The 25001-nt window shown below is 33.9% G+C and overlaps 4 protein-coding genes across 4 annotated transcripts; 2 read left to right on the top strand and 2 right to left on the bottom strand.

The window, feature by feature from the left end:
* Nucleotides 1-3535: 3535 nt before the first annotated feature.
* On the top strand, nucleotides 3536-6889 carry LOC145642157 (high affinity sulfate transporter 2-like). The gene is made up of 13 exons (XM_081693251.1): nucleotides 3536-3829; nucleotides 3918-3966; nucleotides 4065-4272; nucleotides 4360-4534; nucleotides 4642-4707; nucleotides 4799-4916; nucleotides 5013-5125; nucleotides 5263-5389; nucleotides 5571-5857; nucleotides 5941-6131; nucleotides 6226-6311; nucleotides 6417-6493; nucleotides 6611-6889. The coding sequence occupies exons 1-13, from the start codon at nucleotides 3563-3565 to the stop codon at nucleotides 6749-6751; spliced, it is 1905 nt and encodes a 634-aa protein (XP_081549377.1). The 5' UTR covers nucleotides 3536-3562; the 3' UTR covers nucleotides 6752-6889.
* An 8-nt stretch (nucleotides 6890-6897) lies between these two features.
* On the bottom strand, nucleotides 6898-11296 carry LOC145555439 (large ribosomal subunit protein eL37x-like). The gene is made up of 4 exons (XM_081617182.1): nucleotides 11279-11296; nucleotides 8946-9081; nucleotides 7731-7832; nucleotides 6898-7638 (listed from the first exon to the last, which is right to left on the bottom strand). The coding sequence occupies exons 1-4, from the start codon at nucleotides 11294-11296 to the stop codon at nucleotides 7595-7597; spliced, it is 300 nt and encodes a 99-aa protein (XP_081473308.1). The 3' UTR covers nucleotides 6898-7594.
* Nucleotides 11154-15382, bottom strand: LOC145556454 (GTP-binding protein At2g22870-like). Its single transcript, XM_081618106.1, has 4 exons — nucleotides 14694-15382; nucleotides 13481-13550; nucleotides 12473-12635; nucleotides 11154-12028 (listed from the first exon to the last, which is right to left on the bottom strand). Exons 1-4 carry the CDS (start codon nucleotides 15232-15234, stop codon nucleotides 11810-11812), a joined length of 993 nt encoding a protein of 330 aa, XP_081474232.1. The 5' UTR covers nucleotides 15235-15382; the 3' UTR covers nucleotides 11154-11809.
* Nucleotides 15383-17239: 1857 nt separating this feature from the next.
* LOC145642158 (uncharacterized) lies at nucleotides 17240-24153 on the top strand. The gene is made up of 7 exons (XM_081693252.1): nucleotides 17240-17501; nucleotides 18248-18721; nucleotides 18830-18913; nucleotides 21040-21160; nucleotides 21476-21778; nucleotides 22735-22800; nucleotides 23837-24153. The coding sequence occupies exons 2-7, from the start codon at nucleotides 18534-18536 to the stop codon at nucleotides 23924-23926; spliced, it is 852 nt and encodes a 283-aa protein (XP_081549378.1). The 5' UTR covers nucleotides 17240-17501; nucleotides 18248-18533; the 3' UTR covers nucleotides 23927-24153.
* Nucleotides 24154-25001: the final 848 nt, after the last annotated feature.

Here is a 25001-nt window from a genome sequence, read left to right as displayed (position 1 = left end):
TCTAAGATCCAACATTTATCTACCTCGACCATTTACAATTGGTTTTAGGTTAGAATCCTCCAAGGCATAATGATGTATGAAGGTTTATTTATTTATTTATTTATTATATTTATTATATTTATTTTTATTTTATTTTTTTATTTATTTAATGGCCCATTCTTATAAGCCATTTTAATGAGAAAGTATTTGAAGGTTGAACTTGAAGCTTAAGATAGTAGGACTTTTTCATATACTTAGTTTTAATGTGAACATGTTTTGAATCTTTAGATAATTGCCAAGAAAATCAAATAAAAGTCAACTAATAATTATAATTAGGACAATCACCCCAATTCAATTTACAATTGGCCAATCAATTTCTTCAAGAATCAATAAGTTTTCAAAAGTTTAATTAAGAAAATTTAAGTTCAAGTTGATATTGACAAGTATATATTATTACTGAAACAAACAAAACCTAAATCAAATCTTGTTGCTATCGCTATATATTCCGAAGTATTATTATTATTTTGAGTCAAATAACAGAATGGTACTCCGTACAACATCTTCACAAATTATTGCCAAGACAAGCTTCCAAAGCAAATATTCCTTACAATTATTGCCATCTCAAATTAATAATAATTATAATAATACTTATGGGGATATTTATGGGGATCATGCAGTGTCTTGCGCTGGGATGGTGGGTATTAAACATCGGCACAACGTGGTTCGTGACACCCTTGTTGATATTTGTTTTCGGTCTGGGATTTCTGCTTGAAAGGAGGTTAACGTTGGGTTGATTGGAGGGAACGACGGGGCTCTTTGACCAGCAGGTGTTGCTTTATTCCTGGGTAGAGGCCTTGATGTATGTGTTGACTTGACGGGGTCTTCACCTTTGACACAATCGGGGTTGTCTGACTTCGTTCCTGGTCGTGTTGTGTCTGGGGCGGCTCAGCGAAAGCGGGACAAGTATAGGACGCGTTGCAGGGCTATTGGCTATGGTTTTCTTCCGTTCTCCTTTTCTTCGTTGGGTGAATTAGACAAGGATGTCGTTGTTGAAGCGGGTTCAGGAGTTCGCTATGACTCAGAATATTAGTGCTCGTGCAGCTGCTTACATCTTCAGCAGGATCGGGTTCGCTATAACTAGAGGGGTGGGGGGCCATATTGTATCTCGGCTCCCCACCTATTTCTTGTAAATTGATTGAATTTGTAAGTTTTTTGATATTTTATAATAATAATAGTAATAATAATAATAATTACGCGTCATAGACTTCGAAATTCATATGACATATTCTAATCATTGGTCTTATACGTTAGGGGGTACCAACGTTGCTGCTGGACTACACGGTGCTAACATCTATCATTGGCTTTATTTTCAACATGAATTTATTTTTTTAGGAAGTTTAAAACCCATGGACAATAATAACGCGATCATAAGCATAAAAAAAAATTCCGAGGCACTATAGGTATAGTTTTCGAATCTTTATCAACAAAGCTAGTTAGCATTTATACTCATGTTGTAGACTTAGAGGATTGATTATCAACTCATCATTATATGAAGTCATTAATTTCAAGTGGAAATAAAACATTCATAAATCTTAATAGTCTACTAGGAGACTTTAAATGGTTGGTTGACAATTGACTGCATTATAAAAAGTACAAGTAGAACTTTTACACACTACAATATATTTATAATGCAACTATGCAAGTATCTAAATTTCTCTATAACCATAAAGTTCTTTTTCGGCCGCATTGTTTGTTTAAAATGCAAGTGTCTAATATTGTACTCTACTGATAATTGAAGGTTTGTAACATGTATGTTCCATATTACATCATGAAAGTGACTGTGAGTATAGAGTAGGAGGGCAACTAACATTAGTTTTGTGTAAAGTCTTCGTATTGTAATGCGAGGAAAAAAAAAAGGTAATAAATTTTTTGTGGGCAAGAGGGGAAGAAGATGCGTGCTAAGTTGCTTGCATGTCGGATTACAAATATTAAAAGGTTGATAACGGTTAGATATCTAATAACTAGTTGATAGGTCTGAACGCACATGTACAATTAATACTTGAAATGAGTATTGTAAGGGTTGTTGAAAGAGTTGCGGTATCACAATTGTTGTGGGCCTTGTGGCCTTGGTGTTCAAAAGAATATTTCCATGCCCATTTTTTGTTGCGTGCCATAAGACTTACCATCTTTGAATTATATATATAAATACTCTTATTGTATCTAAATAAGTTCGTCAATCAAACTTACTATTCAAATATTAACTTTAACTTATTAGTATATAAAAATCAAATATTGTTATGTAAATTTTTGTTAGATTATTAATTACAATGTATATTTTCATAATCTCAATACTTATGACCAAAGTTGGGCCATCCAAAGTGATAAATATATTTAGATACCGAGAGAGTAATATACTGGGATAAATCTAATCACAATAATAAGATAGTAAGCGGTGTACATTTGTTATTTAATCCAAGGGAATAACGCATTAATTGTTGAGCTTGTCATATTCGGTAGAAGCGTAAGATATAAGCACAAGTGGTTTACAAGCTTACTAAGCTTTTCAACTTTAACACCTCTCTCTTAATCATGAACTTTAATTTCACTAATAAGGATTTTTTTTTCTATTAATAGGGAATAAATTAGCAGGACCTTAATAAAGAACATCAACCCAATCATCCTTACTTTCAGATGAATTACATAGCACTCGTTAAATAAATAACCAAAAGTGAAGTTTGGTGTCAAAATTCGTACTAACTTGAAAAGATATGATAGAAGAGTAAGAAAGTAATTCCGGTGAAATTTCATAACACTTCCTTCAAAAAGCTTTTACGCATTTTTAGATCATCCGGTCATGTTCTTTTGAGTTGTTGTTGTCTTATATGCTATAATTTATTATGCTCTACTGCTCTACTTAGTATTAATAATCTACTCAAAAGAACAAGGTCTTAGTGTAACTTAAAACAGGAAACTATTATATAGAAGAAAAAAATTAAAAAAAAAAAAAAAAAAAAAAAAAAAAAAAAAAAAAAACCTCATAAATGACCAAAGACGTTTTTTTTTATATATATATATATTTTGCATGCATATATTGTTTGGCTTATTCCATGACATGATGACAAGAAACATTAATTCATGGGTGGAGGGTGGGGATGATTGGAATCCAAGAGATTTTCTCATTTCTGGATTTTTAATGACATAATAAAAATAAATGTTCATGAACGAATGTGAATTTTCTTATTAATTACGTAACTTTTGAGATTCATGACGTCTATATTTTTAAATTTTAAAAAAATTATACACTCTTATCTTTTTTTTTCTACAAAATTAGTCTCTACCTCTAATAGAGGGCCTCCAATCATGAGATGACTCTAATAGGATTATTTATATACAAGTGTACTTTGTATTGGCTAGTTAAGTACTAGTATTACAAATTCCATCCTCTCTTATAAAAATCCTAGATTTCTTCAAGTGTTGATGTAATTAATCTAACAGTCTTTTTTGTGTATTCTAAATTCAAATAATGTGTGAGTTTGACATAAAAGACTCTAAAAGTGTGTCTACATCAAATGAAAATCCTCAAATGGAGAAACATTCTAACATGAAAAAAGAGGGATTACAATCTAAACAAAACTTTTTCAAGGAACTTAAGGATGGCTTTGAAGAAACCTTTTTTTCGAGTACTCGAATTCAGTCTTCAAAGGGTGATGATCAGTCTCATTTTAAGAAGTTCATTCTAGTCTTACAAGCTGTTTTCCCTATCCTTGGATGGGCAAAGTCATACAACTTTTCGAAATTTCGAGGTGACCTCCTTTCAGGAGTCACTATTGCTAGCATGCAAGTTCCTCAGGTAGAATCAATTTTCCACTAGAAAAGGACTTGTAAAATTTTGTACTCTGAATTTTGACAGTTTTTCTTGTTTGATGACTAATAAACAGGACATTGCATATGCAAAGCTCGCGAATTTAGCTCCTCAGTATGGTTTATGTAAGTTCTCTACTTGCCTTCTGTAGCTAATCATACTGTAGAAAAACTTAATCAGAAAGAAAAGTTATAATCGCGGTATCTTGCATACTGTACTGCAGACAGCAGCTTTGTTCCTCCTCTGATATATGCTGTGATGGGAAGCTCAAGGGAGCTGGCTATTGGACCTGTGGCAGTGGTGTCTCTGATTATGGGGACTATGCTGCAGAAGGAGTTTGATCCTGTCAAAGAAGCTGATGACTATCGACGTCTTGCATTCACAGCTACATTCTTTGCAGGCATCATTCAAGCTGCTCTAGGAGTCTTAAGGTATGCATTTGTTCTCTTGATCATGCATACATGATCTTTAAGGGCCGGAAGGAGTACTATATTGACCTGTTCTTCTTACGGTTTCAGGTTGGGATTCTTAGTGGATTATCTATCTCATGCTGCGACTGTTGGTTTCATGGCTGGAGCCGCCATAGTTATAGCCCTTCAGCAGCTTAAAGGCTTACTAGGAATAAAGAAATTTACTAAAAAGACAGATATTGTCTCTGTTATGCACTCAGTTTGGAGTGTAGTTGAACATGGAGTAAGTCTAATTGATAGGATTAACTTCTTTATAATTCTTGCTATCATTTATGATTTATCAGTGCATTCATAGAGCTAATTTTCTCTGATTCTTGGTCATTTTGACAGTGGGATTGGCGAACAATCGTTCTAGGAGTATCATTTGTGGCATTCCTTCTTGCTGCCAAATACATTGTAAGATTTCTTTGGCTCTTAAGGTTGTTTATTGTATAATTCACATATTATACTTTTTGATCAATTTTACAAGTAATTGGTATTTACTTAGGGAAAGAGGAACAAGAAATTGTTTTGGGTTTCAGCAGTTGCTCCACTAGTCTCTCTGATCCTCTCCACATTCATTGTATACATCAGTCGCGCTGACAAACATGGTGTTAAGATTGTAAGTGATCAACCAGTTAATCTTATTAAGCACCCGAACTCCATCTACGTAAAGTTATCTGAAAACACAACCGCCTTTTGATTCATTGTTTTTCAGGTAGGACATATACCCAAGGGTGTTAACCCGTCATCAGTTGACAAGATATATTTTTCTGGAACCAATCTTGCTAAAGGTTTCAAAATTGGTGCTATTGTTGGTGTAATCGCGCTAGCTGTAAGCATCTCCAATCAGCCTATACATATATATACTATCTTAAGTCCTATGAATGTAGAAAACGTTACATATACAAATCACAAAATCAGTTTACTGCACAATTAAATTAGTATGTCTTTCGGTTTTTGTTCCTGTAGGAAGCACTAGCAATTGGGAGAACATTTGCAGATATAAGAGGCTATGAGCTGGATGGAAACCAAGAAATGGTGGCACTAGGAGCCACAAATGTAGTCGGCTCCTTAACATCTAGCTATGTTGTCACAGGTTAGAATTTCTTCCAACTAAAAAAACCGTAATTTTTAGTTTTGATCAGCTCAGTTCAGTAATAAAATAAACAGGTACAAATTCTGTATTGCATTATTACCTACAGTATCTTATGATCATTGTCTCTTATAGCTTTATCCCTTGTTTTAATGAGCACTTAACTAATTCTGCTCGCGTGCAGGAGGGTTTGCCCGCTCTGCAGTAAATTATATGGCTGGTTGTAAGACAGCAGCCTCCAACATTGTGATGTGCTTCATAGTACTATTGACTCTCATGGTGATTACGCCGTTGTTCAAGTATATCCCAAATGCCATACTCTCTTCTATCATCATTTCTGCTGTGCTTGGTCTGATTGACATCAAAGAGATCATACGAATATGCAAAGTTGACAAGTTTGACTTTGTTGCTTGTATGGGTGCCTTCTTCGGCGTGATTTTTCACTCAGTGGAGATCGGCCTGCTAATAGCAGTAAGACTGATACATCAAGAATAATTTTTATTTTTACACTCAAATAAAAATTTATTCAGCTGTAAGAGAAATTCTGTAATCAGGTCTGCTTATCAATCTTCAAGATCATGTTCAGGATGACGCGCCCACAAACTACAGTACTCGGAAAGCTTCCTGGCTCTTCTGAGTATAAGAACACTCATCAGTTTTCTGAGGCAAGAATGGTTCCAGGCATTCTAATTGTCAAAGTTGACTCAGCAATCTACTTCGCCAACTCTAACTATATCAGAGACAGGTACACAACTACAGATTCCGCCATCATATAAACATGGTTTAGTCATTTTAAACACTTTTTTATGGTCAATTAACTAGCTAGTCCACTGATGCAGGATAATGAAGTGGCTGAATGAGGAGGAGGAACAGCTTGCAGACAAGAACCTCCCTGAAATCAAACATCTTATAATTGATATGTCATGTAAACATCTGGCAAAACTTCAGAATATCTTGTTCCATAACTTCAGTTATACTGGTTTTCAATTAAGGAGTTTCTGAAGAATTTTTGTATTTTTACTGGTTGCAGCTGTTGCAGATATTGATACCAGTGGTACACATGCCCTTGAAAAGTTATACAAGACCCTTGAAAAGAAAAATGTGAAGGTATACACACAAACACGACACAAAGTTCTGATTTGATGTCTTCAGATTAATGATCCATGCACAAAGCTCTAGTTTGAACTAATCTTAATGATCGCTGTGTTTTCGTGTTTGCAACAGCTTGTAATAGGCAGTCCAGTGCAATTCGTAGTTGACAAACTCCATTCGTCTGGGTTAATCAAGTTAATTGGAGAGGAGAATATCTTCACATCAGTCGCAGATGCTGTACTTACATGCTCCTCTGCAATACAAGAACCATGAGCTCACCAATGTGCTCAAGTCATCTGTTTTTCCTTCTAGAAATATTACTATTCCCTCTCTCTGGGAGTCCAGGTTTGATCGTCACTGTAATTAGTGTCATATAACTAAATTGACGATGATCATCTGTCCAGCAGACATTTCTGCACCTTAACTGTTAATTAGTTGTAACTTCTCAATTTGGGTTGAACATTCTCCAGGTGCTTTTCTGGATAAGAAAATGTAAAATCTAACAAAATAAAAATGAAGGTTAACAATAGACCCTAGCAAGAAATTATCTTAGCAATATCGCTTAATTGCTCATACACAGGCAAATTAAACCCTCATTTTTACTCTCATATATGTAATGCAGAAATTATTCAGCATAATTACAAAAATTTCCAGGAATTATAAAAAAAAAAAAAAAAGAAAAAAAAAAAAAAAAAGAGAGAGAGAGGGGAGAAGAAGAAAAGAAGCTAAAGCTCATGTAAGAACCTGAAAGCTCATGTAAGAACTTGGCTTCGAATGCTAACCCTTAATCAGGCACCTCCGAACACATTAATAAAATTGAACTTATATATATAGAAGACAAATGGATCTTACAATCACAAATCTCTCCAGTTAAAGATATACTCTAATTCTAAAAACTATCACTAAACTGAGATCGAAACTTTGGATTGGAAAATGATGTCATTTAGCTAAATGCAACTGAAAACTTCCCAGAACTGCTAACATCTCATTAGTCATTACCAATACAAATTCTGCAAATCTCCGACAAAAATGCAAACATGGGCATCCCACGCTCGTACTAATCTAAATTCCCCACTATAGAGAAATGTAGACCCAACAAAATCTCACACACCAAAGTTATAAGGCAGCAGCGACTTGCTTCCTTGGGGCTGCTTGTGTACCTGGTTTGACAAGCAGATTAGTAAGCCATTGGGAGGAAATATGTAACAAAATAATCATAGGGAAATTTTCGGCGCTAAGATGAAAACAATACCTTCTCTGAAACCAGTCTTGAACCTCCTGGGGACATTACGAAGGTACCTCATCCTACCAGTTCCTGTTGTTTTTCTCCTGATTGCCTTCATACTCCAGTTATCTGCAATGCAACACAAAAGGGGCAAAGTTGAGAACACATAGCAAAACAGAGGTTGAAGTTGAGACACCAAATATCAAAATAGATGTCTAGATGTGGATGAAAACTGATCACTAATTTCAACAAAAGGAACGAGCAAACAAATTTCAGGGGACTAAAATCTTCCCAGCTAAGAACCTACAAGCAACCGAACAAATATATTAGTCAACCCACCGTCCCACCCTCATCCAAAGCCATCCTCATATTCCAAATCATAAATTTACATCTACATGAAAGCACGAAGCTGATGAAACCTACATTTCTCTTGGTCCAATAAGCATAGTAAAGACCATAAATTCAACATGATCAATAGAACAATTCTTTCACTTGGTCCAACATTATCCAAGTGGTTCATAAGTTCAACATGCCAGGGTTTAGAACTGAGAAATAGAATTACACGAACAGATTCGATCCAAAGAAGCCGGCAACACACGCTACAGTTTATTCGACAGCTCCAGATACAATAAGAATCAACAGCTCACGACAATTGAGTGGTGCACAAGAGCATAATGTCTTCAATTCCCCATAATGTGCAAGTTCAATAAAATGCAGCACTCGATTGAGAAAGTAGAATTACCATATACAAACCATCTCAAACCAACTCGGACAATCCTTCCGCATTCCGGTGACAACACTACTGGTTCAACTAACAGCTCCGGAGAACAAAAAAGAAATAATTCCCAAATGTGATACATAAATGTCATTCTTTTTCACAGTCCCACCTCCTAACAATTAAGTAGTGGATACAGGATAGGAGAATCACTTGAATACTCATCAATTTGTCCCAAAATTCAGATAACTCTCAAATGTGATTTTGTCCCAAAATTTGAGAATTGAGTAACTCTCAAATGTGATACTCATCAAATTGTCCCAAAATTTGGAAAACACTTAAATGTGATACTCATCAATCAAACCAAATTAGCTCAAATCTTAATCAATCATACAATCAATTACAAAAGCATCAAATAATCCACAAAATCATGCACAAGTAAGCATAATTCGACACCAAATCATAGCTCAAAATCACTCCCAAAAAAAATCAAACAAAATGAAAATCATGATGAAAGAGAAACTAACACTTTCTCTTGCGAGCAGCAGGAAATCCACAACCAGAGCAACGACTCTTCTGAAGATGGAAACTGCGACGGCCACACCTCACACATAAAGTGTGAGTCTTGTTCCTCCTCTTACCAAAACTGCCCGTTCCCTTTCCCTACAAAACCAAAACCAAAACTATATTCAGAGAACAATTGTCAATTTTCTCAGAAAATGTTGAGTTCAATCCGCCATTGATGAGGTAAGAGAGAGAAAATCGGTTACCATTTTTTGTCTTCAGCTTAAACCCTAAACCTATCGGCTCGTCTTGTGGGCGACCGGCCACACCGTTTGACCACTTAAAGTAACCCTTATAACATTGATCAGGTAATCCCTGTAATACCAATCAAGTAACCCCTATAACACTGACCGAGTAACTCTATAATAATGATGAAGTAACCCCCATTACACTAGCAAAGTAACCCCTATAGAACCCCTATAGTGACTGGTCACACCGTGTGGCCAGCCACATATAAGACTTTGTGTAGACCTATTGTTAAAAATTTCAATGCGATTATAGTTACAGTTAAATATGAACATAGAGTATTAGAGTAAGGGTTTAACAATAATTGGGCTTCTTCTTTTGGTTTTATACAGGAAAACTTAAACTTGGACTTTGTTGATAATTATTATTTTTTTTTTCGGCTCAATTCAACTTATTTAAATTAAAGCTTGTTTAAAAAAAAACTAAAACTTTTTTTTTTTTTCAAAAAAAAAAAAAAAACATGCTAATACAATGTGTACTTATACCCATGTACAAATTTTTACTATATCTAAACTTATTTAATCAACTTTTCGTAAGAGTGAGGGATAGCTCAAGTGCTCAACTAGTTAGAGTTAAGAGTTTACTACCGATTTCAAGAGTTTTTGGGGTCGATTCTCACCCCCGCCGTTGTGGCTCAATCTAAAAATTGAAATTAGTTTACTTGATTTTAAGTTGGAGAGACATGGTGTAATTCATAAGTTGACATATATATATATATATATATATATATATATATATATATATATATATATATATATATATATATATATATATATATATATATATATATATATATATATATATATATATATATATATATATATATATATATTAACTCTCTACAATTGTAATAACTCTAATTTTACAAATAAATACTAGGTACACTTCAAGTATATTATGAATATAAAAAAACAATGAAAAAAAACTCTTTACGTGTGAAAAAAATATGTATATTCATTGGATAAAAGTAAATATAATTTTTAAGGACTTGTTTGGCATCATTTTTTGTTTTCAATTTTCTGGTTTTTTGAAAACCAAAAACCAAAAACAGAAAACAAGAAAAAGGTGTTTCCACTTTTCTGTTGTCAGTTTTCAAAATTATCATGATTTTAATAAGTCTATATATTTTTTGATTCATTATGTGACATATATAATACACTTTTAAAAAACAAAAAACCAAAAAACAGAAAACCAAAGCGATGTCAAACGAACCCTAAATAAATAGTTTTTAACTGTAATCACAGTTTAAACTCGTAATTTTGATTTACATAAAACAAGGGTTAAATAATTATTACTTTAATTTTTGAAAACTTATCAATTGGTATAATATATATTTGCCAAAAATATAATTGTTGATAAATATTACTTTTTTTTAATAATATATATTCGATTTTCCATATATCAAAAGCAAATCGTACATTCAAAGGAAAATTGAAGATAATAAAAATATTATATTGTTTTTTTATGTTACAAAATTATTATTTAATTCAAATATACATTTTTTTTTTGTTCAAAGTGGTGTTAAATAAAAGTATTTACATTAGTTATTTTCATAGTGTAATAAGATTATTGATACAAAAAATAGAGGAATCTTGGTTGTTAGAAGTTAGTTACAAGCAAACGTCACGTCAACGGAATTAGTTATTTAGCAAAGTTGTTAGGATTTTGTTAAACATTGAGTTACAACCTTGTAATATAAATATTCGATATTACGCTAGTTTCTTATTCAGATCATTTTGTAAACAAACACTTTTTGTATTCAAAATCAAACAACTTTCTTCCTGTTCATCCTATATATATATTTCTTCTTATTTTTCTATTTTCTATTTTTTTGCCAATTATTATTCTAAATTAACATAGGAAAGTGTAACAACTAAAAAGAAACAGAGGAAATATTTCACAAATTTTAATACAAACGAAGAAAGTATAAAAAAACATGTGTGAAATATAATGGAAATTATTACATACACAATGTACTTTCCCTCCAAAAAAAAAAAAAACATACACAATGTACTTGGTAGTTGGTACTTCACAATGTTCATAGCAATACCTGCATGCTCAAGCACATTGCAATTCACAACAAAATGATAGCAAACTAGATGACAATATGTGAGTATCTTCTAAAAGTTACCCAATGAAGGCAAAAGTGCAAAATTAGTAACCTATAAAAACTTCATAAAGAATATTCCGTATATCACGAAGAGACAACATTACTAGAAAAAAGAGTGTAGCAAGAGATTACAAGTGTAAAGGATTAGCAATTACAGAGTATTATGGTATCAGAGCTACTTCTATGTAACTTTATAATTGGTTAAAGATGGTTGCTTATGCTGTTATAGGACGGAAAGGCAGGTGTGTTACAACATATCAACTAAATGGACCATGCATTGGGTAGAAATTAAGTGACCGCAGAGTGATAATTTGGAAGGAAACAATTTTGGGGAAGAACTTAGTTTTGTATGTATCCAAGCCATGCTGCTTAAACAATCTTTCAAATTTCAACCATCATAGATCCTGGCTCAACACTTCAACACTATACCCATGACAATCTATTGATGAAATGACAATGCATCTTCAATTTTTAGTGCTTCAGCCAATAGTTCCGTAATTGTGCCATGTGCAACAATATTTCATCTCGGCCTTGATTGGTGACACTGCTGGTCATTATCCAAGGAGGTGCTGCTTCAAAGAACTCACGTATCAATTCCTGAAAATCTTGTACATTTTCTTCTGGCCTTTTACCCCCATTTTTCTTCTTTTTCCTCTTGTCACATTTGGTGAACACTATTGTCATTGGAATCTGGAATGGATGAAGACACTGTAAGTTATCTTGAGATTTAATCTATACAATTATTAAAATCACCATGGCAGGGAAATTAAATGCTTGTCGAAGCAATACTATCCAGGTGCCTCAGCCCTGTACACATCACCTAGTTGTCTAAATATGATAAGTTGATAACAATAACATGCAATGTTCCTTACTTTTTATATTAAAGGAACTAAAATGACATTTGAAGAAAATAAACACAGTACAGAACCATAGAAACAGAGGGAATTGATTACAGCGCCTCAAGCTTAACATTGAGCGAGAGAAGATCTTTCTTGAAAACCTAACAATGACAATATATCCTTGAGAATTTCAGGAAAAGATAAGAGCACCAAAAGTGGGAGTATCTTCTGCTACAAGAGAATAAAAACAATATCTTTACTTTTCTAATTTAAAGTATGAGATAGGAAGACCAACCTTATTTTGACCCAACCAACTCGCATATTCAAGATCAATCTTTTTGGCAGGAATGCTTGCATCAATGAGAAGGAATACTGAAACCAAGGTTGATCTCTGAAGAAAGTAGTTCTTAGTGAACTTGTCCCACTCTATTCGGACTTCCCCGGGTGCAGCTGCAAACCTGTTCAAAATACACAAATCATAAACTAGATAACCAATTTGCACAATTAACTGCCACGATTTCATTATAAACAGGGTGACAGGTAATGGCAGGACAAAATAAATGTCCAACAATTTGGAATCTGTGATTATGTTCGTAAGTTTTCATTGGTTTTGGAATCTTTATCTTAGTAAAACTTTGTGAGATCATCAGACTAGCTAGAGAAACACAAGTATATGATCATCGGCATATGAAGAAGCATAAAAATCCTAAAAACGTAGAAAGCACCGCATGGCGATTTACTGACCAGCATAATTGGTGGCAGCAGAGCACAGAACACCAATTTGAAGACATGTCTGAGTATTAAATTGGAATCCTAGAAAGAGAAAGCTGTCTTGAAGAAAGGGCACAAACTGATAGCTTATGCCAGGAATGAAAGTGAAAAGATAAATGATAGCATATCCACAGTAGAAAATGTCAAGAGTACTGAGGTGGAGCTGGGAAGATATTCCCAAAAGTTTAATTGAACTCAAGAAACTTCTAATAAACTAGAAACATCAAAATTGATTATACATATGAATTGGTTTATCACGCAGGCAGTTAAATTTGTCCAATAATAAAGTAGACATGAGTAGAACATTTTTTTTTTATTGACCAAACAAAGCTAAGTTCCTCCCTCTCCCCCCCCCCCCCCCCTGCTCTGTTCTAGCCCCATAAGTTTAAATATATTCTCCCAAATTGTATTTTCTAACTTGATTGACAGACAAACAGCCATACATGTGATATTGTGATAACCACATATCCCACCATGAACTATAAAGATCGATGTGATACTATCACCAGAAAGTCATTTACACAATACATACCCATATCCAGGCAAATCCACCAGATACCAGCTATCATTGATCCGAAAATGGTTAATCAATTGAGTCTTACCTGTAGACAATGATGATCGAAAACATTAGAATTACATGAACTTTTAAAGTCTAAGAAAACAAATGGTGAAAACATTCAAAATCTAACTTTTACTTAAGTAGAACAAACTAGAGAGCAAGCATAATACAAGTAAATCTGCACATATCAATCTTGTTGTTTTAGCTAGGGTAAAAAAATTTGCTCGTTTAGAAGAAAAGAGAGTTAATAGGATAGCCATTGTACGGAAAACGGGAAAAGTTACTCCAGACAAGAATTCTTACAGATGGAGACTCGAAATAAAAATAACAAGCCCTGGGTCATGCTGCTGGCCCGAGTACTAGACATTTGAGGCTCTGAGCTCATTAATCACATGAATGTTTCATCCACAAAAAAACACATAAGGAAGCAATAAAACACTTAGAGTACAGAGTACTAATTTTTAAACTGCATTGAAAAAGTGGCTATATAGTATTATAGTCAATAAAGATGTGCACTTGATGGAATTTAAGTTGCCACCAACAAAGCTACATACACTGCTATCTCTGGGCAACGATTTTCCATTGAATCACCACCATCGCCTGATATTCAGACAGTCCGACCATAGACTTTTATTAAGCTGCCCACAAAATATACCCAAGAAAATTGAAAATTACATATAATAGGGTACTAGGCACACCAATACTGGGTCTTAACAATGTTAAAGCAAGATTTTTTCACCCATCAAGTGAACTGATAAGGTAAGAACTCAATGACTAAATTAGATTCTATTATTCAAGTAAAGTAAACCCAAAATCAACACATCCCTGCTAAGTTCTCAATGCAAAAACAATTTATTCATCATTTCTGCAATAAATCATAGACGAAGCAAACAATCGAATTACTCCGTAGTTGAATTTATAAAAAGCAACAACAACATCAACTATGTACTTCTTTGAGTCCCTTCCAATAATATTACTTCTCACCATATAAGAGTAACAATGCAATACAAATTTAAACAAATTTTTAACTTTCAAAGCAGGGATTCAATTCGAGGCCTTGGGTACCACCCTGAGACTTTAACCAACTAAGCTAGCTAACATCCACGCGAAATACTTTATCAATGTGCAATAAATTACAGAAATTAAGGAAACTATGAATTTAGAAAAGCTAAGAAATTAAACTAACCAGGCTTCTTAGAAGTAAGGGCAAGCTTCTTTCTCCGAACAAGGGAATTAAGAAGCGAAGATTTACCCACATTAGACCTTCCAACAAGGGCAAATTCAGGCAACCCATCAGAAGGGCACTCCTCATTTTTCGAACTACTCTTCACAAACTCAGCGTTTATCACTTGAGCATTACTAGCATACTTGCTAAGCACAATGTTAGACCCCTTTAAAATTCGAGCACTCGAAGCCGAAACCGAACCCGAAACCTTGGATATCAATGAAGAAATGTCAGTTTCTGGGGGAACAAACAGCTTATCTACAGAAATCTCAATCTGGGGTTGTTCATCATCATCAATATCATCAATAATTGATTGTTGTGGGAGTAAATTTTGGGATTTAGGGTTTTGGGTTGGGAGAACAGGGGATAATGAAGAGAAAAGAGAGTAAATTGGGGATTGGCGAAATTGGAGGAGGTATTGATTGAAATGGGGTTTAGGGGTTTTGGGTTTTAGAGGGAGGAGAAATTGGGTTTGAAGTTTGGGGAGATGAGATAATATCATCCTATGTTTTTAATTGGAATTTCTCTTTGTATTCCAGGTTTAGAAGATGATTGTACAATGAAGAGGATGAGGGAAATGGAGAGAGATTGAGGGGTGGTCTAGATTACTGGGAACAAGAATTTCAGGGTTCAGTTGAGTTTGGCGGCATGTTAATGTGATGGGAACAATTTTTTTCATCTTTTTTTTAACACATAATGTAATGGTAAAATTGTGTGAACAAAAATGTTGGATTAAAAATCAATGCTTCAACACACAAATAGGTTGCGCGCCTGGTAATCGGTGTTTTGGTAGTTAAAAGGTAGTTTTCGAGGTTTCCAGTAGGGATGACAATTCTAAATGGATATTCGCAAATCCGATCCACCCGAAATAAATAAATGGACGAAAATCCGCATTAAATGGATGAAGGGCGGGTGACGGATCGGGATCGGATTCGGGTGGGGCTCTGTTTCATCCATCACCTGATCCGTAGTCCATCCGTATATATATATAAAAAAAAAAATCAATTTTCTTATATACTAGTATACTACACTATGTATGTACCGTATATTTCTAAAAAAATAAATATTTCTAAAAAGTCTTTAATCTTATTTTAAAAATATAAAACCTCCCTCAATTTCCAATTATGTAGTACCGAAATAAGTTCATGATTTCGTTAAAAAAAAAAGTAAGTTCATGATTATTATTTTATTATTATTATTATTGCTAGAGTTTGGAATAAGAATTTAATTGGCTAAAAGTTTTATTTATTCAAATAATAACGTATTAGATTTTATAGTTAGAGTAGGATTATAATTATCACCCGCTAAGCATCCGATCCACCCGTTTCATCCGCGGATGATGGATGGATCGGATGCGGGTGATGGGTTTTGCAGGTGACGGGTGGATCGATTGAGTGGATGAATAATTTGGGTGGATGTGGGCGGAGCTCCATCCGATCCGTTGTCATTCCTAGTTCCCAGTAGCCGACATAGGGAGGGGGGCTAAGGGGTGGCTGGGAGGTGGCAAAGACTATGGCTAGGCCCTACTAACGGAAAGTTTAACAAAAGTTTAACTAATGAGTATTTTTTTATTATATATGTTATTGAAGAGTTGAAGTCTCTCGGAAAATTACATGCTGAATGATATCGTGTTGCTCGGAGAGATTACAAGCTTGCTAGGTTTGCTTTTCATCTTTCCTTCTTTTTAGCAGTCTTTAATTTAACTAGTTTTTTGGCCCGGGCGCTGCCCCGGGTCATTGTTTGTATATAAAAATACTATATTAAAAAAAGTAAAATATATTGGTGGTTTTATAAAAACAATATCGAGCATTTGTTAATTTGTTATTTAATATGAAGTAACCTAAATGTTATATAATATCAATTTGTTTTACTTGTTAAAGGGATATTTTTTCTAGCTATATATCACAAAAAATGTTTCTTCAAGTAACATATTTCGTGGTTAAGGTAAATGTTATATCGTATCAATTTGTTTTACCTGTTAAAGGGATTTCTTTTTTCAGCTATATATCATTAGAATTCCTTCTAGTAACAAATTTCGTGGTTAAAAGAAAAAACCTTAATTTAAATTTGGGTTACACATTTTAATACCACGCACTTAAATATAAGTATACAAAATATACTTAAGGTTGAGTAATTGAAAGAAATGAAATTAATTTTATAATCATATTGTTGTCAAAATACACATATAAGTTGGCAATTAAAATTTTTGAATCTATGAACATGCATAACTCTTTTAAATACAACATTATTATCATGAGATTTGTTGTTGGAGTGATGGTTAAATTTTAACTTTAATAAAGATGAGGTCATGAGTTCAAATGCTATGGCAACACGTGGCTATTTAAATATATCCAAGGTGGCGTGACACTTGGCGAAAAGTTAAAATGCCAAGTGTCGTTATTTCGTGACCTGAGGTTTTAATTCGTAATACGTAGTAGCTTGGTTTTAGAATACGTAGAAATAAAACAACGGGCCTAAATCATTTGGGCCACACCCAAAATTGCCAAATTGAAAAAATAAAAAAAAAGGAAAATAAACCAGGCAAAACCATGAAAAGTCTCAAGCGACAACCGAACAAAAGCAAACGAAACTCAAAGTCTGAAGCGACACAACCCTAACTCTGTCTCTCTCATATCGTAGCACTACTGCAGTAAGCATCAGCCACCATCTACGACGATAACCAGGCACCAGCGCACCTGCCGCGCCGCCACCGACCGGAGTGACCGAGGGAGTGAGTGACCACCGATTGAAGCAGAGCAACTGACCAAGGTATTATTGTATTAAAATTTAAATTATGTACTATTTAATTTGTTATTTACTTTTAATTTTAATTATGTATAATTTCAGTCATTTGATTGATTAAATTGTTCATTATTGTGTTATTACTTAATTAATTATAATTTTAGTCTTTTATAATTTCATAATCTAGTCTAGACAGTACTTTGACAAGGTTGTTCAATATGTTCATTGTGGTGTTGAAATGTTGAATTGAATTCAATTTTATTTGGTAAAATTGGTACTTTGTAGTCTTGATTAGTTGGTTATTGAACTTATTGTTTCATACTTTGATGTAATGGGTAGAGCTATCAAGTTTTGTGCTTTGTTGGAATCTGGTGATTTGGTTTATGCCCACCAACTGTTTGATAAAATGCCCCAACCAGATGCTTCTATATACAACACCTTAATCAGGGGTTATTTACTTGTTTGCAATGATATTTAGATAGGGAATGCTTGATTTTGTACTTACGAATATTGCAGGACTCTGTTTTGCCTAACAATTTCACGTTTCCTGCTCTTGTTAGAGCTTGTCGCATTGATAATTGGATTTTAGAAGGCAAGCAAATTCATGCCCATGTTGTCAAATTTGGGTTTTTAAATGATGGGTTTTCTCATAACAATTTGCTTTACATGTATGTGAGTTTTAGGTTTTTAGAGAAAGCTCGTTGGGTTTTTGATAAGATGCCACGAAGCTCCGAAATGATGGATTCAAATTTTTTTTTTTTGTACTTTTACAGGTCATCAAATTCAGCGTGACTCACTTGCTCCGAAATCCTGGATCCGCTAGTGGCCAACAAGTAGTAGTGTAGTAGTCATCACCATCATTTTTTCATTTAGACATATCAACAAACACCTAGCAGGCACAACCCTCATTACAAGCTCACACAAATTCAATTCCTAATAGAAGAGGTGATCGATGTACAGTGAGTAACTCCCCAATTATCAATGATATCAGCCAGACTCCTCTTCTGAATATTCTTCCTCCTACTAAACTCTTCTTCCTTCAATTGTAACTCCTGAACAATGAGATTCAAAAAGCAAAAGCGTCACAGAAAAACCGTCAGATTCTACACTGCTTGCTTTGGTTTTCGAGAACCATTCAAAGTTCTATGCGACGGTACCTTTGTTCATCACCTTGTTTCTAATCATCTTTCTCCTGAAACTACTGTCTCCAACACTCTTGGTGCTTCTGTTCAGCTCTTCACTACCAAGTAATTTCTACTTTTGATTGTATTTAGTACTATTCAATTTTTTATTTCTGCGTTTTTGGTTAATTTCTTATATTAATTTTTAATGAGTATGTGTTTTTTTTTTATTAGATGTGTTATTGAAGAGTTGAAGTCTCTTGGAAAATCACATGCTGAATCATATCGTGTTGCTCGGAGAGATTACAAGCTTGCTAGGTTTGCTTTTCATCTTTCCTTCTTTTTAGCAGTTTTTAATTTAATTTGGATTGGAATTTGTTTTAATGTTTGCATAACTATGCTATTTTTATGGGTTTTGTATAACAATTTTGAATTAATGTTCCATTGTGTGAAATGTGTTGGTTTACTTTGTAATGTATGATTTCCTGTAATGTTGAAATCAAATATGGAGTGTGTAATTTGTAGTGTAGTTATACTACTAGGATATGTAATTTAACTGGAATGCCTCTTGTTAGTTTCCGGTAATGTTCAGTGGGTTTCTACCGAGGTGCTTCCTTTCTTTGGTGCTTGACATCCCTTTTGTACAAAAACAATATGCAAACCAAAACAAAAGGAGGTTGGGGGGATTTGAAGGAAGGCGAGAGTGGAGCTGCACCTGAAATTCCATTGAAATCTTCTATTTCCAAATTCCAAGTGATTTTATTTTCATGGTCATCTTATTCTATGATTTCCTTCTTTGATGTCAGGCATCAGCTATTTAAATTGCTCAGTATTGTATTTTTTCCCCTTTGAAATACTGTCCTATGCCTTTTGATCTAATTTATTAAAATATATCAAGGCTTCATCCTTGGCTTCGTTGCTTAGGTGAATTCACTTTAATTTAGAAACCCTTTTTTTAGTTCTTTCTCGCACCTCGTTTTGTCCCAACTCTGATGGTAAATTGGAAATCTGAACTTGTTTTGAACTTATCTAAACAATTATCGAAATAAGAAAGGGGTGAGGCAAAGAGGTATAGTTGTTTACATTAGGTGTTTCAACTAGCTGATTGTAATCAATTGTTTGTGTATTAGTGTTTGGTAAATAGCTGCTAGTTATTTGTTGTTTAAATGTATCAACGACCAAAAAGCTAAAAGCTCTTTCAAATAGCTCCTCATATGAGCTTTTTGAAAGAGAGTTTTTTTGGATTTAAAAAGCTATTTCAAACAACTTTTTACCAAAAACCCCAAATAGCTTTTTGAAATGGTCCTACAACACTTTTTTCTCCAAAAAGCTCTAAACCAAACACCCCCATAAGCTCATCAGGCCTCCTATGTTCATTTTAGACTGATTTTTCTTGTAAGGTGTTTTATGATATAAGGTTGCTCTTAGTAGCAGTGTGTGTCTGACTAGGCAGTTAGAGCATCCATATTCTGTTCACAGAATGGTATGAGTCGGATTTGATACACAATACTATGTGCTTGTCTTTGTTCAGCAATGAACAATTTTTTTTATTTGATACCTGAAGATATGGATTGAGTCACACGCACCTTTTCCCTCCTTGTGTTTCTAAACTCTATACCTTGTGGGTTTAAGGTACTTCCTCCGATCTTTTTTCCTTGACCTATTTAATTTATCACGTTTGCCCAATGCAGAATTTAACTTCAATAACTTTAATCCTCCATACGTAAAAACTATATAAATTATATATTATTATGGTTTATATTGAGATGGATCTAACAAGATCCCACATGAATATGTTTTTCCTTACATATAATCCACAAATGACAGTCAAAGGAGGGGTGGTGAATAGTGTAAAAGTCAAAGTGGGTCAAGTAAAAAAGAATGGAGGAAGTATGTGTTTGGAAATTGATATTTTGTTTTACCTATATTAAACCCATACCTTATACCTAAATTACTTGAACCAAATACTCCCATTTTAGACTGATTTTTCTTGTAAGTTGTTTCATGATTTATTATTGCCCTCAGTTTCTGTCTGACTTAGGCAATTAGAGATAGATTGTAGACTGAGAGCATCCATATTCTTTGTATACTGACTTCTTGTAAGATGTTTCATGATACATTATTGCAGTTTCTCTCTGACTTGGCAGTCAGAGAAACATTGATATATTTTGAAAAGGCACTTTGATGGATTGAGTATGGCATCTAAATATGTTTAGTGTCATCAGTCTGTGTCACTGTGTGCTTGAAGAGGCTTATGCTTGGTAAATTTAAAGATTTTCCTGGAGTCTTTTGGCTGTTTAAATATTGAATGGTTGCATGGGTTTTTTTTATTTTTTTTTTATATTTTTTTATATGATACTACCATAAAGAATTTTGTTTGCAGATTTGCTTTGATCAAAACAATGAGTTTCCTTGATATAGTTTAACACTTGACATTGTGGCAGATGTGAGCATGGAGAACAAGAAAGTGCCTTAAATTGTATAATAGAAGTTATTGGAGAAAATAATCCTGAACACTTCTTTGTTGCTACACAAGACATTGAGTTACGAAAGAAGTCCCGAAAGGTAACTTTAGTTATTGCCTTTGTTCTCTATTATTTTTAATCTTCTATGATGGTACTTAAGAATTCAATATTTATTCAAAAGAAATTTATTGTTACGAACTGCTCAATGATAAAATATAGCATTATAGCCTTAAGTCCTTAACCAGTACAATAATTATTCAAAGCTTTATAATGCTGGATAGGAGCAGAGGATAAGCTTACCTTTTCCCCTCTTCCCTTTTGCTTCTGTGACTGTTATCCAAACACAATCTTAAGTTTATGAAGATGTTCCTGACTGGATTCATATCACTAATTCATTGTTCTGAATTCTTCACAGGTACCTGGAGTCCCAGTGATGTTTGGTTTGCGAAATGCTGTATTTCTAGAGCAACTTTCATCATATCAGCGTGACTTTGTGAAGGCTGCTGAAGAAGAAAGGCTACATATGACTGATTCAGAATATAAGTTGTTACAAAAGAGAGTAAAGGGCATATTGAATACCAAGGAATTAAAGGACCCAGCAGAGGAAGGAACTGATGATGAGGATTTGCCGGGTCAGCCTGTAGTAAGTCGAGTGCCTAGTAAGACAGATGCAATTCATGCAAAAGACAAGGCTCAATTTAAAAAGAAAAGAGCAAAGGTTATAATCCGTTACACCTGATGAAATCACATACGTGTTCTTTTTCTTTATTTATTTATATTTTGTATAATCTCACTGCATGTGTGTGTGTGCCATTCTCCCTGCCTCCTCCTAGCCTCTTTAGTGGTCTAACATGTTGGGAGAAAGGAGCCATTTTTCATTGGCTTTGATCTACTTTTGGAACATTGACATTTAAGTATATCTGCACAACTTGAACCTGTTTTTAATGTAGTTCCGATGCTTTGAGCAGTATATCTGCACAACTTGAACCTGTTTCCAAAATCAAATAGAAGATTATACTATTAGTCCTATGGTATAGGTTACCAAAGAGTTATTCTTCCTGATTATATACTGGAACTATGGAACCTAGGAACCTAATGGCAGCTATATTACTTTGACAGTTACATCAACCGTTAAGGACAGTGGCATATGGAATCATGTTTTTTTGTAGCCTTTCCGAAGGTTGAGAGTTTAATTGCTCTGAGTCGTACTTTGTTCCTAGATATTGGCTGTTGCTGCAATATGGCATGATGCAGGACATTCCTAGGATACACATCTTAGATAAATATGACTTTATTATCAGGATAGAGATTGATAGAGTAGAGAAAGGAAGGAGAAGGGGAAACTTATTAACACATACCTCCAGCCTGGCCTTCTACCCGTATTTAGTGGTCATGAAGGTGCTGTAGTGAAATTATTTCAGATCTAGGGTTTGAATTACAAGAGCTCTAGCTCTGGTCAATCGAGGACATAATCTGAATGTACCTGTATCCTCACTGATGTTGGACTTATGAGTAATGGAATATACCCAATATCTGTTATTTTTTCCCCTCATGATTAAGGCTATTTTAAAGGTGCTAATACCCTTGATAATGATGTATTTCTTCCTGTTTCATCATTTTGTTTTATGTGGTCATCTAACTCATAGGCTTTCATTGTTCCGCCCAACCTTGCAGGGTCCAAACCCGCTGTCGTGTAAAAAGAAGAAAACTATTAGCAGTTCGGGTCCTAGTGCTGGGAAGGTAAGCCTTTCAAGCTATCTTTTATCTATTACGTTGATGAATTTGCAAACATCTTAGTGCAGCAATGCAGTTCAGGTTTTGCATTTGCTATCGATAAATTACTAATGAATGCTATGAAATTCTGGTAATGGTATAGTTATGGAGATGGCTATGTTACTTTCTCTTTTTTCCTGTTTTTAGGGGTGTGGATTGTGGAGGGAAGAAGTGTCTAGAGAAGACTTTGGATGGATTGGGGGTTGTTGAGTTCTTTTGAAGTTTTAATTAATGTTTCACATTTTGTCAAACATTTATATAGCTATTGGTTTAAGCTGAGTTAAGTCTTGAACAAAAGCTGTTGACTGTTTTGCTTGCTCTGTTATTAGAACAAAAATGAAACAGTTAGGAAGTGCTTTAAGGATCTTGTTTATATTTATGTTTCATAGTCCTATTTCTCAAGATCTAACATTACGTATCTTGCCAATGGGTGTCATGTTTCAGTCATATTAGGTACAAGGCAAATATGTGTCTGTAAAGTATGACCTTTCTGGGTATTGGCTAGATTTTAAGGTAAAAAATAGTGACAGTCTGATTACCGCAGTCTTCTAGGATTACTGGTGTTGACCTGCGGTTCTCCTTCCCCAACTTTCTTTCATTATTCAGTTGTTTATACCAAGCCATGAAATGTGCATTAGATGCTTAATCTAATGAAGAAATTTCATGGTTTTTTTTTTCCACAATATTGTTCTATGTTCTTTGCATCAGCTGGCATGTGGAAGCAGGCTTCGTTTATTATGGGTTAGCTTCTTATTAGAGCATTAAACGCCATTGCACAATAATTTGTATAGCATGCCTGCCAATGAGGTTTTGGCTTAATGATAAAGACTAAGGTCATAGGTTTGTATAGCATGCCTGCCAATGAGGTTTTGGCTTAATGATAAAAACTAAGGTCATAGGTTCAAATTCCTCCATTGGCTTTTGTGCTACCCATGGACGAAACTAATCTGCTTGCATGGTTATTGAAGCTATTATCTCACACTGATACATGAATGTATTGCAGGCTGACAAGACTGATAGTGATACGAAGAGAAGCAGGCCTCGAAATAGGAAGAGATCTCGCAGGGCCAACACATCCTCAGATACCGTATAATTTTTGTTCGTTGTAAGAGTTTCTTTTAGGTCGGTCCTGGGGTTAGAGATTTTGATGTATGAGTTAATTTTATATAGGGACTTAGGGAGTGGTAGATGGCTCTTAACTTTGTCATTTATAGTATGATTGTCATGCCTAGTTGATTTTGTTTGTGGATTATTCAACTTACGCCTGAAGCATGTCATTCTTTAGTAAATTTATTCAACTTGCGGCATTTTTTCTCCTTAGTTAGGAAGCCATGTATATACTTATATGCTCGCAAAGTAAAGTGATAACTGACCTCTTGAATTATATATACAATCTAGGTAGGCAACTTTGGAAAAATTGATGACTAAGATTACAAAATAATAATTATATTTGGCCTATTATATTGTAGGTATTTTCCAACTTGTAAGGCCCTGTTTGATTTACCTTAATTTTGCTGAATTGAAATTATTTTTACTGAACTGAACTTAATTTTACTGAACTTAAATTATTTTTACTGAACTGAAATATTTTTACTGATTTTCTATTATAATTCTTCTTTAATAAAACTGAATTTTAATGAACTGAAATTATTTTTACTGAACTGAAATTAATTTTACTGAACTGAACTTATTTTTACTGAACTGAAATTATTTTTACTTAATATTATTTTTTTAAGGTGAATCAAACAGAGCCTAACTTGCAATCATAGGGAATTCTAAAAAAAAACCTTAATTACATTTAATAATAAGTATATAAAAAAACATTATTTAATAAGCTTTAATGAAGAAGCTTTCTAGAATATTTTTGCTCCTATAGCTAAACCTTGAATTTTGCAATTATGACTTATACTTCTCAAAAAAAAAAAATCAAAAACTTAATTGAGGTAAACTAATTATGAGTTATTTTGTACGAAGTAATATGTTAGATTCCAAATATTCTTTTTTAGTTTTTTATTTTTTATTTTATGTGATTATTTCATATGATTATTTCATATGAGACTAACATTATAAAACGGATGAAGTAATATATAACCAACATTGCTCGTTTTAAAATTTACTTGGTAGTATAAGTTATTTGTCACACACTCACACATAACTAGTTGGTTATC

The sequence above is a fragment of the Chenopodium album genome, chromosome 8, assembly GCF_948465745.1.
Source record: "Chenopodium album chromosome 8, dcCheAlbu1.1, whole genome shotgun sequence".
In the NCBI taxonomy this organism is placed as follows: domain Eukaryota; kingdom Viridiplantae; phylum Streptophyta; class Magnoliopsida; order Caryophyllales; family Amaranthaceae; genus Chenopodium; species Chenopodium album.
Note: the sequence above shows the minus strand (reverse complement) of the source record. Positions and strands in the feature narration are given on the sequence as shown.

What these genes read in the sequence shown, in the direction of transcription:
- LOC145642157 (XM_081693251.1), top strand. Translation starts at nt 3,563, where the DNA reads ATGGAGAAACATTCTAACATGAAAAAAGAGGGATTACAATCTAAACAA. An exon ending in CTAGCATGCAAGTTCCTCAG is followed by an intron (nt 3,830 to 3,917) that starts GTAGAATCAATT and finishes ACTAATAAACAG; the next exon opens with GACATTGCATATGCAAAGCT. An exon ending in TTGGTGTAATCGCGCTAGCT is followed by an intron (nt 5,126 to 5,262) that starts GTAAGCATCTCC and finishes TTGTTCCTGTAG; the next exon opens with GAAGCACTAGCAATTGGGAG.
- LOC145555439 (XM_081617182.1), bottom strand. An exon ending in TGCTGCTCGCAAGAGAAAGT is followed by an intron (nt 7,833 to 8,945) that starts GTTAGTTTCTCT and finishes GTTGCATTGCAG; the next exon opens with ATAACTGGAGTATGAAGGCA. An exon ending in CAAGACTGGTTTCAGAGAAG is followed by an intron (nt 7,639 to 7,730) that starts GTATTGTTTTCA and finishes TTGTCAAACCAG; the next exon opens with GTACACAAGCAGCCCCAAGG.
- LOC145556454 (XM_081618106.1), bottom strand. Translation starts at nt 15,234, where the DNA reads ATGATATTATCTCATCTCCCCAAACTTCAAACCCAATTTCTCCTCCCT. An exon ending in CCTTACTTCTAAGAAGCCTG is followed by an intron (nt 13,551 to 14,693) that starts GTTAGTTTAATT and finishes CATTGTCTACAG; the next exon opens with GTAAGACTCAATTGATTAAC. An exon ending in GTGGATTTGCCTGGATATGG is followed by an intron (nt 12,636 to 13,480) that starts GTATGTATTGTG and finishes TATTTTGAACAG; the next exon opens with GTTTGCAGCTGCACCCGGGG.
- LOC145642158 (XM_081693252.1), top strand. Translation starts at nt 18,534, where the DNA reads ATGAGATTCAAAAAGCAAAAGCGTCACAGAAAAACCGTCAGATTCTAC. An exon ending in TACGAAAGAAGTCCCGAAAG is followed by an intron (nt 21,161 to 21,475) that starts GTAACTTTAGTT and finishes AATTCTTCACAG; the next exon opens with GTACCTGGAGTCCCAGTGAT. An exon ending in CGGGTCCTAGTGCTGGGAAG is followed by an intron (nt 22,801 to 23,836) that starts GTAAGCCTTTCA and finishes AATGTATTGCAG; the next exon opens with GCTGACAAGACTGATAGTGA.